Source organism: Curcuma longa, chromosome 20, assembly GCF_044706935.1.
Source record: "Curcuma longa cultivar G26 ecotype Majalengka, Jawa Barat chromosome 20, ITB_CL_G26_1.1, whole genome shotgun sequence".
Taxonomy (NCBI): Eukaryota; Viridiplantae; Streptophyta; class Magnoliopsida; order Zingiberales; family Zingiberaceae; genus Curcuma; species Curcuma longa.
The window spans coordinates 5,682,009-5,699,443 of NC_133880.1; the positions used below are offsets into that span (position 1 = coordinate 5,682,009).

A 17,435-nucleotide genomic window follows, 5' to 3' on the forward strand; every position below is an offset into this window, starting at 1 on the left:
TATAATTCATATAAATACGAATTCAAATCTTAAAGAAAAATTCAATATGATTCCATAAAAGCTATTCTCAAAAAACAAAAAATTGCTGCGAAAACACATTATTTCCTTTTTTTATTACATTATAATATTACACATACAGTTTGTTATATTAAAATTTTAAATAATTATATATTCTAAATAAAGCTAAGCCCACAATCTAACAATCTGATGAATTGAACGAGCAGACAAATAATACCAAGTGGAGAGAAGCATGACTCCAACAGACTAACAAGCAAAGCAAGCTGAGCATGACGATACGTACAAACAGGTATAAAGAACCATATTTCTTCTATCTCTTCATGGTTAAATAGTGCATAGAGATTTTTGTAAACTAATTAAAACGACACCGGATTGAATATTCAACTATATAAGAAACAAATTTACGAATAAAAGTCCAGTTGATAACCAAGTGTTCAGAACAAAATCTCGAATGAATAGAAACATGCCAGCTCAAAGAAACTACCGTTTAGAAGACTAGTTCATGAGGTTTCGTTCCAGACCTAAGGGTGAATTTCGTCCCAAGATAACCCCTCATATTCTCCACTGCTTCAATTGCTTTTATTAGCGGAGTGTCCACGGCCTTCTGATCTTCCTTCCTCTCTTGTGGCAGCTTCTTTGTTTCCTGAATCAAGCATGAATATGCTCAAAGATTACTGAAAATATTAAAATGCAGGCAACCGCAGAATTAACTATCGCAATACCTGTTCAGCCTCAAAGAATGAGCTTTCGCTCTTCTTATACCTCTTCTTTTGTTCTTTTTTGAAGTACTTATCGTCAAACTTGTCGACGTTTACTCCGGATATGTCAATTTTGGTGGAAGTGGCAACCACATAAGATTGGTTAACCCTTCTAAGAGGTACCCCGTTAACAGTGAAAGGGCCTATGACATTTAGCATTTCAAAAGAAATTAATGATAAGATTAATTGAAATGTTGATACACCATGACGTGATCATATCAAAGGAAAAAAATAATCCGTAGTCAAACTGGTTAATCAAAAGAGATCATTCAAAATTCTACCTTCCGGATGCAAACAAAACTACAAATTGCACAATGTATAGAAGGATTGATCAAGTTGAGAAGATTCTGTACGCCTAGATGGTCGATCTAAAAAGAATTTGTTCCAAAACCGACTCATCCAGAAACCACACGGTCAATGTTAGAAAAACAAATTCATTCAACAAAGAATTTAAAATGATATGATCAGAACCTACAGTCAAATGGTCGCCAGGGTATCTAAAAGTAGCAATCAGCAATATTGGATTCACTCGTTCATTTTTACATCATGGATGACTTGCTTGATCAAAATGAAGCAATAATATTGTATCATACAATCTTTAGTGTTATCAGTTTATACTTTACATAAGCAAAATAACAATATAATATGATCATCAGCCATGAGAATTAAAGCAAGCAAAAAATTTCCAAAATACAAGAAAAGTGACAACATATTATGATATCAAACAATAATCAGTCAAAACTTATATGGTATGATAATCATGACCCAAAGACTAAAGTTAAAAAAATGTCATCAAAGTTATAATTGGCTTCTATTCCGACAACACAAATAACTAAATAACATTTACCATTCGATAGTATCGTTATTCTTAGTTCTATGTTAAAAATCAGAGTACCAAATAATAGACATAGTTGGTGAAATCAAACTATATATCCTAGATTATTCAACTGGTGATAAATATTCCAAACTTACTTTTTCAAAAATGAAAAGATGGCTTACCAGTGATAAGTAGTAACCCAGATGAAAGCTGTTTTAGAAAAACCACTCTTCTCCCCATAAACCTACCAGCCAAGAGGATGAGAACAGTCCCCGGGAATGCTGGCCCGATATAACCAAAACAAACCAAATCAGTTTAAAATGATTGCATGATAGAGTGATAATATCCAGCATCAAACTAGGGGAGGAACGGAACCGGAGCTTGGCGGGCTTGGGCTTGCGGCGATTAGGCACGGGGGTCTTGATGCTCGTCGGCAGGGTAAAACTTGGGGGCTTCTTGGACGCCGGCTCGGGGGCAGTGGGCTTGGGGTCGTGGCGGGGGAAGGTTCCGCCGCGCTTGGTCTTAATCGCCCAGATGCCACGCTTGTGGTACATCTTCGACCGGGGAAAACTTCCCGATCCCAGGGATAAAGTAAAGGGTTCCGGCTCTTGGTCCTCGGCTTCTGCGGCGCCATCGCGAAGGGAAGGAACAGAGAGAGAAGGAGCAGACGGCGACGACGACGGCGACGGCGTCGAACGATAACAGACCACGGAAGACCTGATAAGTAACCCTAAGCTCTTTATAAGGAGGTGAGGAAATCCTAGGGTTCATCGAAGCCGTTCGTGAGATCTAACGATCAAAAGAGATAAACTGGCTATAATGGGCCTAGGAAAATCTGGTTTGGGCTTGGGCCCATAAAATCAACTTGATAAATCAATTGGGCCAGCCTTTGAGAGTTATGAAAGAGAGGGGAAAATCTCTCGACCTTCTTTACTTTGTCTTCACACCGAAGGCAGAGCAATGGAAAAAAGTCAATTTCAAATATCAATTATTATATGGGCTTCAAGATAAATTAAAGTCATTTAATTTCAATTTCAATTTCTATGTGTAGACTCCAAGGTGAATATTCGCACTATTGAAGATTAAAATTATTATAAAAAAACAATTTTAGATTGAAACTCTTACAAATTTAACTGCTCAACTAAGAAGTTTTTAATTTCTACGTACCGCCAACAATAAGATTATTTAATTGATTGAAATAGGCAGGCAGAAGTGATTTAATATCTAAACAAATAGAAAATCAGACAGTATCATTGGAATCCTCCACCAGACAATAAATGTAGATCATATAAATAAGTTTCTTTTACATGTTTAAAGATCCTTTCCAATGCAATCCTGCAATCAATGGATTTTTTTAATAGATTTAAATTTTAATTAATGTTAAAACATCCCTTTAAAATTGTTATATTGTTATCAAAATAACCTTTATTTAAGATACCCATTTTATTTTGCTCGTGTTAATGAAGATCTTAAATCGTGTTTTAATATTAGTTAAACTGTGATAAGAAAGACATAGCATGCACAAATTAAGATTAAAAACCCTGCTCGTAGAACAAAAGGCAAAGAAATATTCAGTGCCATTTGGATATTCATAATAATCTACTAAGATACGAATGAATGAATTTAAACTACAAATTCTTAGAACAAAAAATGTTACATCCATAATCACTTTTATAGATCATGGCATTGGCAGGCAGTTGGATGAACAGGAAATCACACAAATATTGATACCAACACATTGTTCTCTTTACCATTGCTGCAACTTGAAGGTGTTAAATAGTTTCTAATATTTTAAGATGAATGAAAAACACACAGACACATGGTTGCTGCAAATTAATGGCTCCCACAATCTGAAACATATTGCAAATATCTGTTTGGGTAACAATGCAGTTAAATCGCCAGATAATTGTATTCATAGGTACATTCATAATCAACCAGTTTTCCAGCATAATAAGATAAGTATTTGTCGCCAGATTTGAACGAGTAGCAGTTTCGAGAGCAAGTAGTATCAATGCCTGAAATAGTAAATTTAAAAACAAAAAGATAAAGAGTTCAGTTAGCTTCTACCTGCAATACAAAGTATTACTAGTTGAACTTGGGAAACCTTGAAAAAAATGCAATAAATTAAACCAAAAGGTTTTCAGTCATATAGAACCAAAAGGTTTTCGATCTCTACTAAAGAATCGAGTAGTGTTTTTTTTGTCTATTTGTGTTCAATTTCATGTGGAGGTTCAGCTAAAACTCTTGATTAGTTAGGGGGGAATCAATAATAAAGTAGTTTTTTTAGGAATACATTGAGAGAGATGATATAGGTAAAATCATCGACACATCCATGATTGGAACTAGCAGTATGAATCAGTCTGAGTTAGTGTGCTAATGTTGCAGGAAGTTGGCACATCCATGATTGGAACTAGCAGTATGAATGGGGCTGAATTAGTGTATTAATGTTGCAGCGAATTGGGAAGTGACACATGTATGGTCAAGCTTGAAGAACTTAGCCACGTGGAACATTACTATTGGGCGGGCGCTCACTCTGAGCCCTATAAGAGAGAGCTGGATACTACACCCTGGGTTATATAAGCAATCTGATGGAGTTCCACGTCAGGGCTATCCCAGGCAAAGACTCCTTCCCACCTTACCCTATCCAGATCAACCATTACAAGCATAAGCCTAATACCTTCCTCATCCCTAATTCTGCACAACCAAACTCTGAGCATATTTCTATGGCATTTAGATCTCAGCCAAGCTAGATCTTCCTCCACTAAACCACGCTCACTTCAACCAAACTCCATGCAGTACAGTAAAACAAATCCAGCTTCCTTTCATGTACATGATCGGACTCAACTCACCTCAGCTAACTTATAACAAACTCCCCTCAACTAAGGTTTGAGCGTGCCAACTTAGACTTATTCATGTACTAAAATTTGCCCATAGACAATATGTTCTTGGCGAAAAAAGAATTCTTTAGCAGCAGAAAGAATGTATTATCTTGAACTCGCATGTGGTCCATAATGACAGTAGTCATCCACGTCACAAATCCTAGTCAATTGAAGGTATCTTTTAATCAACTCCTATATCATTGAAACTAGCCAAGTTTGTGTTTTTTTTATAAGTTTAAGAGTTTTAACATGTAAAAAAGGCCAAAATGTAAAGGTGCCTATGATACAATATCTAAAACATGTTAAGATTTCGCAAACCATCATTTACTTAAATTATCTTCTAATGGATCCCTTCAGTTTCCATTAAAAATAATCATATAACAGATATTGTTCGATTGCGTTGGTTGGCATGGTATGACTTCATGTATGCAATTGAGCTATTGTCTTCCCCATTCTAAGGTGTGTTGGATCAATCTTTTGAGTGAAAACCCTCACTGCAAGATTATACTCATGTAACAGTCCAACATTAAACATGTATTGTGTGCATTAATCTTATATGATAAGACATCCAAACTAAGTGTGAGTCAAGTAGGTGACAGAAGCTGAAATGTTGCCTATAGTAGCAAAATTCTAATTCAAAACTGTTATCTTGCAGTCTAACTGACCTGAAAAACTTTTGGTACTAGAACAATATAGTCTAACAAAATTCTCATTTCTGAAATTTGCAATATGGCATTTTATATCATTTGTTTGGAAGTGGATAAAGTCAATCAACATTTCTTATCTCACTTCTAAACCTGAAGCATCATTTCTTTTTAAAAGTTGACGTGTTTACCATAAATCATAATGGCATTTTCTGTATGTTTCTATCACAACCAAAATCAAGTTGGTTCAAATTCACTGTCTACTTCTGCATCCCCCTTAAGCACAGTGAGGAAAATAATAAATAAATACTTGTATGAACAAATGTGATGACTTGGGTCCTAGCCAACCACCACGACAAACCTTTCAAGTGAGATTTATAAAATAAAAAGTTTTTGAGCACTCACTACTCAGTGGGTCATCATCTACATGTTAGGCTGAGTAAGGATGCAAAGCACTCACCTCTCAGGATAGAGTTAATGTTTAAAAATCATAACTTTTGTTAAACAACTATCATCATTGTTAAACAAATTGGTCCTGAAATTTAACAAATCGTCTAAAAGTCCACTCCAAGTATCTTTCAGGTTCAAGATATGTGCCATTCACTCCAAATTTGGCCAAAGAACAGAAGGTCCAATCTTTTTTTTTTTTTCGTCATAGAAAGTAACAATATGTCCTCGGATCGACCAAATATTAGCCAAAATAATCAACGAGATGTTGAGTAAATGATCAATGAATGCCCAAAGATCAGAATATGCCCCGTCTACGGTTCCCTTGTATTCATGTCCAAAGCAAGCAGTGAGGACAGAAAATTCTAAGGATGGAAGAAGGCGTTACCTTTAACCTCTGGCCTTGAGATCAGCCAGACGTCTGGAGAGATCGTCCTCGTCCACTTTCTCTTGTTCCTTCGCGGGGACTGCATGACCCGCAGCCTGTGGCAGCCCGACGGAGACTTCAAGACCATAATCATCCGCCACTTGCTGCATAAGGCTGTTAACCTCACCCTCCGGGGTTGATAGGCTGGTGGATCCGGCCATGGCGCCCTCCATGAACTCCGCCTGCACCTCCATGTTGACGAACTGGCGCTCGAACTGATCCATGGTCTCGGACATCTTCTGAAGATTACCGCTGGCGAGAGCAGACTCAAGGGACTTGACGATGGATCCCATAGACTTCCCAATCACCTGCATCTTTGCCTGTGTGTCGAGGCGCGCGACGACGGCGTCGAGGCGAGAGGCGAGACGGAGGTAGTTCATCTGCTCGGTGCGCTTCCGGATCGCGTTCTCGGCATAGATTCGGGCGCCGTCCATGTTTCCCTTCTCGATGGCCTTCTTCACCTTGAGCTTCTCCGACTTCTCCTCCTTCTCGCACTTGCGCGACTGCCGCTGCAGGCTCTTCGACGTGAACTTGAGCTCCATGATCTGGTTCATCAGCTTCCCCGTGCTTCCCATGGTGTCGCCGAACGGGGGGATTGGATCGAGGTTAGGGTTCCGTAGATTTGAGAATTGAAAAGTTGCGTATCGAAGGGAAAAGAAGTTCTCAAAATATAAATCCAGAGAGAAAAAAAAATGACAACGAATTTAATAAAAAAAACTCAGGGGTGTTTCGATAAATTCTTAATTTAAAAGGATATTTGAGAAAGAGGATAAACTCGGAGGTGGCAACAAATTTGATTTTATTATTTAATTAATATTTAAAATATTAAAAGTGCAATAAAAAAAGTTAATTACAATTTAATATCATGTATGTTTACATTATAATTTTTAAAAATTATAAAATAAAATATATTTGAATTTAATAGTTTAAGATTGATTTGGCTAAATTATTGTTCTGTTTTGTTAAAATCTTAAAAGTAATTTAGTTAAATCATAGCTTTGTGTGGATAATTGTATTTTAAAAAATACATTATAAGAAATATGAACCTTATTCCTTGTCATATATAATGATCCATAGCTTCATAACATTAGAAAAATATAATTAAATTTTTCATCTTATGTATTTTTCCTTCTCTTGATTATCTTTCATTCATTCCGTTTTTCTATTGTAATGAATTTATTAATTTATTTATTAATAAATTAATAAATAAATTAATTTAAAAAGTCATTTTTTAGTATAGAGGAATTGAGTCAAATATAACCAATCGAATCGATTAAATTAAAATCAAATAAATTAATTTTTTTAATTAATCAAACCGATCAATTTAAAAAAAAATTAAATAAATTAAAATAATAAAAAATCAATTAATTTAATTTTTGATTGAATTCATATAATTATGGTATTGATTTTCAAATAGCACGATTCATAGATTTACATTTGTTATTGAATATAACTAGTTAAAAAATATATTTTAATTTTTTTTGAAAGTTCTAAAAAAATTTAATTTTTTTAATTAAAATTATTTTCATATTTTTAAAATTATTTAAATATTTATTCAATTGATAGTAAATCATGATCTTCTTTATGTTTGGCGGTTTTCTATTGTCCTTCTTAAAAATTTTCTATTCAAATTAATCTATAAAATAATCATTATTACATCAATTATAAAAAATTATAAAAAATAATACCGACTAAAAATAATATAAAAAATAATACATTTAATAAAAAATAAAAAAATAGAAAAATATAAATAATTGAAATTCTTAAATTGATTTTTAAAAATAAATATCATTCATAATGATTTTCACATTAGCATCGTATTCACACCACATCAATAGTTTTAATTCGGTATTTTATTTAATCGAATTCAAAATTTTAAAATCCAACCGAATTATTTAAAATAATTAATATTTTTTTATAAAAAAATTGAATTTTTGGAATAATCCAATCAACTTTTAAATTCTGCAGGCACGTCGATTAATTCGATTAATCTTTGTTCTGTTGCCCACGGACGCACGAGGAACCGGAGCAAACCCTAGTCGTCGACCTCCATGGACAGGCACCGCAACGAGCGCTTCGACGACCGCTTCGGCGACGGCGGTGGGAGGCGGCCGCCTTCTCGCTGGTCCTCCGGCAGTCCCACAGAGCGCCAACCCCGCTATACCAGGAGCGGCACCGGATCCGGCGGTGAGGGATTCGCCGGAGGAAATAGCGGTGCAGGAGGACGCTACCATCCCTACCGTGCAATGCAAGACCTCCCTCCGCCTCCAGCTGCTGCTGGATTCCCTGGCGGAGATCCCGGGGGCTTCGGCCCGGCGCCGCCGGTCAGTGGCCCTAGACGCGGATTCTCCGCTCGAGGTGGTTCTCCAGGTAAACTAAAATCTTAATTTCGCAGTTAGTTCTCGCTGTTTACGAGTTAAGGTTCATGAGAACGTTTGGTTCAATGGTTTTAGGGGTTTTTTCTTAGGGACTCATCGGCGGTTTCCAACTTTATCTGATCATTATGTTCCTTCGTCAGACTTCCCCCTCCTTTTTATATCTAACTGCGGAGCTAATAAGTCGTCTCCCGACGGTACCTCAACATAGATCCCTAAAGTTGAACTTGTAGCTCCAGCTCCTGGGTTTCTTTTATACTGCAGGAACGAGTGTGGGGAAGACGATGATGCGATCACGGCTCTAGTCTATAAATGAATATACCACTTTTACTTGCTATGCCTTTTTCTACATAGTGAAGGGCTATTTCGGTCCTTGTTATTTAACCTGACGAGAATTGTCTTGTGTTCCTGCATATACAGAAGAATCACTCTGGTTGTGGAATAATAAGTTCAATGACTTTGTATTTTCAGTTTATGTTCATCCCACCTCCAAATCCTTCTCGGCAGGGAATTACTGAGCCACAAATTCAGTAGCTGGTTAATACTAATTTAGTCAATCACATGTCTAGTACTTCGAAATTTGTTTGCATGTCTTAGGAATGGGGTGGCACCACTTAGTTTGTCACTCATCAATGTTTAGAAACCCTCTGACACTATAGCTCATCAGAAATGAATTCTAAGTTTTCCATCTGACTTATTTTTGTTGATATCCTACTGCTACAACAGGGAAATCGTGCTGTAGATTTTTGTTTTAGAGCTTCTTGTACTGTGTTGATATTCTATGTGATAAAGTTGAGACTGAGCTGGATTTTGTTTTGTTCTAGAACATTTTTTTTGAGACTTGCATATGCTTACTATGATATTGCTAATCGGTTATATATCACTTTAATTGATGTCAGAATATCAAAACAAGCTAGCATGCTTAGTGAATTAACCCTGATGATCTTCATTCCAATGCATACTATTTCTTCCAGGTTCATGTGAATGTATAGAAGTACATGGTTTTATCCTCCCGTTTCTCGAACCTTCGGTTCTCAACCCATAAAACCTGACCCAGTGACCCTCCTCCGATCATAGCGATCCGTCATGGCTGGGCGATTCGTTCTTGCCGTTCTCTCTTCTTCCCTACGCAAGGCATCTCCTTCGCCTCGACCCCTCGCCGTTTCCCCTTCTCCTTCGCCTCGACCCCTTCCCCCTCGTCAATACTTTGCGACTGCGTCGTCGTCGCCGCCCTCCTTCAGCTTCGAGCAGCACTGGTCAGACTATGATTTCTGGATGGTCTTCCTGCATCCACTCGATCCTTCCCTCTCACGCCAAGAGATTACTGAGATATGCATTAAAATATTAGCAAAAGTTGTTGAGAGGTAAGTTTTTAGTTGTTTTTTTTTAATTTCTCTTAGCAGCTAAATACTGACTGTAACAACAGTGAAGAGAAAGCCAACGAATCTATATATTGCGTCTACACGAAATATAAATTTGGTTTTTGTTGTGGGATTTCTCAAGAAATCTCAAAACAGACGATCGAATGTTTGCCAGAAGTTTGCGAGGTTTGCGCCCACGTCGATTAAGGTTTTAAGAGGTGAGAGCAATTCTGGTTTGTTCTTATTATTGATATTTTACGTTACTGTTACAAATTTGGTGGTGTTTAGGTATTGAAGATGAGAGGCCATTTCCATACTCTCGAAATCGTCCATACTTTCACAACCGACCAGTTAAAGGCAGTTTTGCTCGACGGTCGAAAGTATGGACGGTTTCGAGAGTATGGAAATGGCTTATTCCTCTCATCTTCAATACCTAAACACCACCAAATTTGTAACAGTAACGTAAAATATCAATAATAAGAACAAACCAGAATTGCTCTCACCTCTTAAAACCTTAATCGACGTGGGCGCATCATAACAAACCTCGCAAACTTCTGGCAAACATTCGATCGTCTGTTTTGAGATTTCTTCTAGAAATCCCACAACAAAAACCAAATCTATACTTCGTGTAGACGCAATATATAGATTCGTTGGCTTTCTCTTCACTGTTGTTACAGTCAGTATTTAGCTGCTAAGAGAAATTAAAAAAAACAACTAAAAACTTACCTCTCAACAACTTTTGCTAATATTTTAATGCATATCTCAGTAATCTCTTGGCGTGAGAGGGAAGGATCGAGTGGATGCAGGAAGACCATCCAGAAATCATAGTCTGACCAGTGCTGCTCGAAGCTGAAGGAGGGCGGCGACGGCGACGCAGTCGCAAAGTATTGACGAGGGGGAAGGGGTCGAGGCGAAGGAGAAGGGGGAACGGCGAGGGGTCGAGGCGAAGGAGAAGCCTTGCGTAGGGAAGAAGAGAGAACGGCAAGAATGAATCGCCCAGCCATGACGGATCGCTATGATCGGAGGAGGGTCACTGGGTCAGGTTTTATGGGTTGAGAACCGAAGGTTCGAGAAACGGGTTCGCAATTCATGCCCAGCCCAGCCGCAGTAGAAATGGTTACCGCTACTCATCAAGCGGCCCAGAGCAAATTAGAAAGCAACAATAGGGTTTGCAATTCATTCGAAATAGGGTTTGCAATTCATTCGAAGATTCCCAACGGTAGGAGTGGATTCGCTTGAATCTGCGTCGTTCTTACACGTTTCGCCTCAGGTATCCGTCCCTTCGGTAAATCCAAAGCTGCGCGGAATAATCACTGTTTGTCGTCGATTGTTGGTCGGAAGCAATGGGTTCCGGTGAGCGATCCTGTGGATTGACGCCTCTGTGATTTATTTTAGTTCTATGTACTTTGAAACATAAAGTTACACTGGTTGATTCTTTCAGATGCGGATATGGAAGATTATGGATTTGAGTACTCTGATGACGAGCCTGAGGAGCAGGATGTTGATATTGAGAATCAGTACTACAATTCCAAAGGTAATTCTTTTTCTTTTAATCGCCAAGTGAAATGCCAGTATGTATTCTTTGGTTACGATAATTAAAAAGTGCATAGTCTGACAAATCAGTCAATAAGTAAAATTAAAGCTACTTAGAAGGAGTTTCTAGTGGTGATTCAGTGTTAAATTCTACCAACCCAGAGAACGGTAGGGTCGGTTGATCTGATCATTTTGAGTCATTTTGTGATGTGCTCCTAGATAATCTTGGGTAATTTCAGTGAATTGAAAATATGTTTATTGATTGTTCTAGTCATTCAGAGTCTGGTTCATCAGCTTCCCCCGTGCTTCCCATGGTGTCGCCGCCAGGGGGGATTGGATCGAGGTTAGGGTTCCGTAGATTTGAGAATTGAAAAGTTGCGTATCGAAGGGAAGACCCAGAGAAAAGAAGTTCTCAAAATATAAATCCAGAGAGAAAAAAAAATGACAACGAATTTAATAAAAAAACTCAGGGGTGTTTGGATAAATTCTTAATTTAAAAGGATATTTGAGAAAGAGGATAAACTCGGAGGTGGCAACAAATTTGATTTTATTATTTAATTAATATTTAAAATATTAAAAGTGTAATAAATAAGTTAATTACAATTTAATATCATGTATGTTTACATTATAATATGAGTACAAAAGGTTTTTTTTTCTACGTCCGGAGGTGTAATTGAGTTGGTTACTACTACATGATAAATTTATTAAAATAGGAAAGTATCAAATTTCGATTAAACCGAGATAATGTCCTCTTCCTTAGTGTCAGCTGCATGTTCCTGAATTATCTTCTCACAAATAGTCATGGAGTCAACCCGTAAAAGAGCCGGTGAAATGGTGGATTTCACTTTTTATTGAAGAGGATATTTATTTTTTAAAAATTATAAAATAAAATATATTTGAATTTAATAGTTTAAGATTGATTTGGCTAAATTGTTGTTCTGTTTTGTTAAAATCTTAAGGGTGCGTTTGGTTGCAGGGAATCCATGATTACTTTGGTTATCCATCTAAAGTTATCAATCAAAACCTTGTTTGGTTTAGGTAATCGGCGATTCCCAAGTAATGCTTCATGCCCGACACATCAGCCTACATCAGCAAAAAGAGGCATCCAACCCGGAATTGAAAAACCAAGGAAAACGTAGGTTTTTCTTGATTCCGGGGTTAAGATATTTTTCTTTACAAAATTACCCCGCGAGCGAATCCCTCTGTGAGCGAATTCCTCCGCGAGCGAAACCCAACTCCGGTCCCTGATCGCGCGAGCAAAACCCTAGCGGCGACGGCGATTCCTTGAGGGCCTTCCTTCTTCCCTACTCTCTAATATATTCATCTCCTCTCTTTCCCTTCGTTCCTGTCCTTTCCAATCAGCCTTGCGTAGTTGAGATCTTCGGCGGTGTTCAGGTAACCGGCTTCCTACCTTCTTCCCTTCTCCTCTTTCTTTATTTGATCCCATTGTTCAATTAATTTTCGATTGAGTTTGCTTCTTGTTCGTCGGATTTAGTTTTTGTGCTCGATCGTGCTCATCTAAGACATTGGTATTAAGATTCAAATCTGATTTTGTTTTCTTTATTGTCGACCTGGATTTTGTGGTCATGAATCGATCTGAGACTGTAATTTTTTTACTTTGATTTACTGATGCTTGAGAAAACAGCAAGATGCACTTATTTTCCCTAGTTCACCAATTTGTGATACTAATTCAACTCAACGAAATTATTACGATTTAAATACATATCCTCGACAATATTAGTTGATTGAGATGGTTCATTTTAAATATCTATTAGTTGGCTACTGTAATTTAACTCTCTTTGCTTTCTACAATATGCTGCATTGGTTTCTGTAATTGTTCGTCTAAAGTTTTGAAGATGATGCTTTGGCTTTCTGCTTTAGTTATTCAAGATAGTAAGAAATGCCACAGTATTTGTTTAAGGGTTTTCTATTATAACAATTATTCTTTGCAAGTCCAGCTTTTGATTATTTAGCATTTATTTTTTGAGATGTTTCTTTCTTATATTGTTACCTATTGCTACTGATTGAATATAAAGGGGATGCAATGATGTAGTTTTACCAATTCACTTAAGGTAAGGTTGGCTATTTGTTGTTAACAAAGACAATTGTAACTGTTCCGATCGAATGTTAACACTGCATAAGCTCTTTAAAAACAAGGGTATCACAATTGAATCAGCTAAGATAATTTGGCTAGAATGGTAGAATCTTTAAACTAGTGGTCAAAATGGATTAATATCAATCTATTAAATAATCTAAAAAGTAAGTGGGAGCTTAATTACTATTTTTTGTGTTATTTCTAATCTATTTAAGTATAACCTGAGTGTGTCATTTACTAATTAGCAAGTTATTTTTTCTGCCAACTATATCTGGATTGGTTCTATGGACTGTCTTTTCTTGCAATGGAACCTGCAAATTACCATATGTACAACCTCAGTCACTTTATCTTCTGTTAAACAGAATTTCTTGAATTTCGACTGAAGACAAACGTCACTTCCAACCTCTATCACCTGCCAAAGTGGAGTATGTTAAGTGTAGAGCATCTTATGTCTGCAAGGGACTCTTTCTTCTTGGGATCAATTGGGTTGCTTGGAGAATATTGTCCGACATCCAGAAAAAAGTATACATGCCCTTCAGAAAAATTTGATTATTTGCATGTTGAGCCATTCCAAGAGGCGTATAACCCAAACCAAGGCTACAATTCAGAGGAATTTCTTAGTGTAGTGCCTTCTCAATATTGCATCAAGACAAATAGAAATTTAGTCTCTACTTCAATTGCCTGACATTAGTATTATAGTAAGATGATATTAAATCTGTACAATAGTTGCTTGCTGTATCATAGTTGTTGTTTTATTTTTGACAATAAAATTTAACTTAGTTGCTTGTTATATCATAGTTGTTGGGTGCAATACAATTTCTTTTCGAAGATTCCATGTAGACCTTTGTGTTCTTGTGGACTTATGTTTGTGTGAATTTTTCATTTTGTGTTTGTATGAAATTAGTTTTGCGAAAGAGTAGCGTATGTCAAATAATATTTTGTCATAGACAATATTTATTTTCATGTATTCCTAGTTTGAAATGTAAATTTTTAATTGGCATTTTCAATTTCTAATCGATTTTCGATTTATTCAATTCGGTCGATTCGATTTTGCTCAAATACTTACTTCTATTTGTTAGAGTCTCTCGTAAGATAATTTAAAATTTTAAAATTTATAATATATATTATATTATTAATATTATAATTAATAATTTAATTTAATTTTAAAAATAATTAAATATTAAATTAATTTAGTTGTAAAAAATATTATAATTGAACTAGGGATAATATAGTAAATGTTAAAGTAAGCAATGTATTAAAACCTTCAAACAAACAAGGTTTTGTCTCATTACCTAGGATTAAACCAAACACCATTAAGTTATGTTTTATTCCCTATAACCTTGGTTATGTGATTACTTGGTAATCACATAACCAAGGTAATCACGGATGACCCCCAACCAAACGCACCNAGGAAGTTGGCACATCCATGATTGGAACTAGCAGTATGAATGGGGCTGAATTAGTGTATTAATGTTGCAGCGAATTGGGAAGTGACACATGGTCAAGCTTGAAGAACTTAGCCACGTGGAACATTACTATTGGGCGGGCGCTCACTCTGAGCCCTATAAGAGAGAGCTTGGATACTACATCCTGGGTTATATAAGCAATCTGATGGAGTTCCACGTCAGGGCTATCCCAGGCAAAGACTCCTTCCCACCTTAACCTATCCAGATCAACCATTACAAGCATAAGCCTAATACCTTCCTCATCCCTAATTCTGCACAACCAAACTCTGAGCATATTTCTATGACATTTAGATCTCAGCCAAGCTAGATCTTCCTCCACTAAACCACGCTCACTTCAACCAAACTCCATGCAGTACAGTAAAACAAATCCAGCTTCCTTTCATGTACGTGATCGAACTCAACTCACCTCAGCTAACTTATAACAAACTCCCCTCAACTAAGGTTTGAGCGTGCCAACTTAGACTTATTCATGTACTAAAATTTGCCCATAGACGATATGTTCTTGGCGAGCAAATAATTCTTTAGCAGCAGAAAGAATGTATTATCTTGAACTCGCATGTGGTCCACAATGACAGTAGTCATCCACGTAACAAATCCTAGTCTAATTGAAAGGTATCTTTTAATCAACTCCTATATCATTGAAACTAGCCAAGTTTGTGTTTTTTTTATAAATTTAAGAGTTTTAACATGTAAAAAGGCCAAAATGTAAAGGTGCCTATGATACAATATCTAAAACATGTTAAGATTTCGCAAACCATCATTTACTTAAATTATCTTCTAGTGGATCCCTTCAGTTTCCATTAAAAATAATCATATAACAGATATTGTTCGATTGCGTTGGTTGGTGTGGTATGACTTCATGTACGCAATTGAGCTATTGTCTTCCCCATTCTAAGGTATGTTGGATCAATCTTTTGAGTGAAAGCCCTCACTGCAAGATTATACTCATGTAACAGTTCAACATTAAACACGTATTGTGTGCATTAATCTTATATGATAAGACAACGAAACTAAGTGTGAGTCGAGTAGGTGACAGAAGCTGAAATGTTGCCTATAGTAGCAAAATTCTAATTCAAAACTGTTATCTTGCAGTCTAACTGACCTGAAAAACTTTTGGTACTAGAACAACATAGTCTAACAAATATCTCATTTCTGAAATCTGCAATATGGCATTTTACATCATTTGTTTGGAAGTGGATAAAGTCAATCAACATTTCTTATCTCGCTTCTAAACCTGAAGCATCATTTCTTTTTAAAAGTTGACGTGTTTACCATAAATCATAATGGCATTTTCTGTTTGTTTCTATCACAACCAAAATCTAGTTGGTTCAAATTCACTGCCTACTTCTGCATCCCCCCCTTAAGCACAGTGAGGAAAATAATAACTAAATACTTGTATGAACAAATGTGATGACTTGGGTCCTAGCCAACCACCACGACAAACCTTTCAAGTGAGATTTATAAAATAAAAAGTTTTTGAGCACTCACTACTCAGTGGGTCATCATCTACATATTAGGTCGAGTAAGGATGCAAAGCACACACCTCTCAGGATAGAGTTCATGTTTAAAAATCATAACTATTGTTAATTAACTATCATCATTGTTAAACAAATTGGTCCTGAAATTTAACAAATCGTTTAAAAGTTCACTCCAAGTATCTTTCAGGTTCAAGATATGTGTCATTCACTCCAAGTTTGGCCAAAGAAGAGAAGGTCCAATCTTTTTTTTTTTTTGTCCGTCATAGAAAGTAACAATATATCCTCGGATTGACCAAATATTAACCAAAATAATCAACGAGATGTTGAGTAAATGATCAATGAATGTCCAAAGATCAGAATATGCCCCGTCTACGGTTCCCTTGTATTCATGTCCAAAGCAAGCAGTGAGGACAGAAAATTCTAAGGATGGAAGAAGGCGTTACCTTTAACCTCTGGCCTTGAGATCAGCCAGACGTCTGGAGAGATCGTCCTCGTCCACTTTCTCTTGTTCCTTCGCGGGGACTGCATGACCCGCAGCCTGTGGCAGCCCGACGGAGACTTCAAGACCATAATCATCCGCCACTTGCTGCATAAGGCTGTTAACCTCACCCTCCGGGGTTGATAGGCTGGTGGATCCGGCCATGGCGCCCTCCATGAACTCCGCCTGCACCTCCATGTTGACGAACTGGCGCTCGAACTGATCCATGGTCTCGGACATCTTCTGAAGATTACCGCTGGCGAGAGCAGACTCAAGGGACTTGACGATGGATCCCATAGACTTCCCAATCACCTGCATCTTTGCCTGTGTGTCGAGGCGCGCGACGACGGCGTCGAGGCGAGAGGCGAGACGGAGGTAGTTCATCTGCTCGGTGCGCTTCCGGATCGCGTTCTCGGCATAGATTCGGGCGCCGTCCATGTTTCCCTTCTCGATGGCCTTCTTCACCTTGAGCTTCTCCGACTTCTCCTCCTTCTCGCACTTGCGCGACTGCCGCTGCAGGCTCTTCGACGTGAACTTGAGCTCCATGATCTGGTTCATCAGCTTCCCCGTGCTTCCCATGGTGTCGCCGAACGGGGGGGATTGGATCGAGGTTAGGGTTCCGTAGATTTGAGAATTGAAAAGTTGCGTATCGAAGGGAA

The 17,435-nt window shown here is 37.4% G+C and overlaps 3 protein-coding genes and 1 pseudogene across 6 annotated transcripts in view; 1 reads left to right on the forward strand and 3 right to left on the reverse strand.

Annotated features, from left to right (window-relative positions):
- Positions 1–6,644, reverse strand: part of LOC141813212 (ESCRT-related protein CHMP1B) — a 10,580-nt gene extending 3,936 nt beyond the window's left edge. The window contains exons 1-2 of one of the 2 annotated variants that reach the window (XM_074701142.1): positions 5,952–6,644; positions 3,364–3,608 (exon numbers count right to left, since the gene is read on the reverse strand). In XM_074701142.1, coding sequence (XP_074557243.1) covers positions 5,954–6,565 — 612 coding nt within the window. In that variant the 5' untranslated portion in view covers positions 6,566–6,644 and the 3' untranslated portion in view covers positions 3,364–3,608; positions 5,952–5,953. Of the gene's footprint in view, positions 1–3,363; positions 3,609–5,951 lie in introns of those variants that run through there. The other variant, XM_074701143.1, reaches the window with a different exon arrangement.
- LOC141813215 (large ribosomal subunit protein eL6-like) lies at positions 391–2,288 on the reverse strand (annotated as a pseudogene).
- A 1,352-nt stretch (positions 6,645–7,996) lies between the features above and the next one.
- LOC141814021 (uncharacterized) lies at positions 7,997–14,207 on the forward strand. Of its 3 annotated transcripts, XM_074702020.1 has the most exons (5): positions 7,997–8,360; positions 10,997–11,079; positions 11,168–11,260; positions 12,236–12,654; positions 13,717–14,207. In XM_074702020.1, the coding sequence occupies exons 1-4, from the start codon at positions 8,042–8,044 to the stop codon at positions 12,299–12,301; spliced, it is 561 nt and encodes a 186-aa protein (XP_074558121.1). In that variant the 5' UTR covers positions 7,997–8,041; the 3' UTR covers positions 12,302–12,654; positions 13,717–14,207. The 3 variants fall into 3 exon arrangements, with proteins under 3 accessions (XP_074558121.1, XP_074558122.1, XP_074558120.1); XM_074702021.1 differs by lacking the exon at positions 12,236–12,654 and having other exon boundaries at positions 13,717–14,196; XM_074702019.1 differs by lacking the exons at positions 10,997–11,079; positions 11,168–11,260; positions 12,236–12,654 and having other exon boundaries at positions 13,717–14,197.
- Positions 14,208–16,668: 2,461 nt separating this feature from the next.
- Positions 16,669–17,435, reverse strand: LOC141813806 (ESCRT-related protein CHMP1B). The gene has a single exon (XM_074701790.1). It carries the CDS (start codon positions 17,353–17,355, stop codon positions 16,744–16,746), a length of 612 nt encoding a protein of 203 aa, XP_074557891.1. The 5' UTR covers positions 17,356–17,435; the 3' UTR covers positions 16,669–16,743.

Bases quoted from the DNA above. Each gene is read 5' to 3' on its own strand.
- LOC141814021 (XM_074702019.1), top strand. From the start codon at position 8,042: ATGGACAGGCACCGCAACGAGCGCTTCGACGACCGCTTCGGCGACGGC. The intron at 8,361-13,716 runs GTAAACTAAAAT...TCTGTTAAACAG, and splicing joins CGCTCGAGGTGGTTCTCCAG to AATTTCTTGAATTTCGACTG.
- LOC141813806 (XM_074701790.1), bottom strand. From the start codon at position 17,355: ATGGGAAGCACGGGGAAGCTGATGAACCAGATCATGGAGCTCAAGTTC.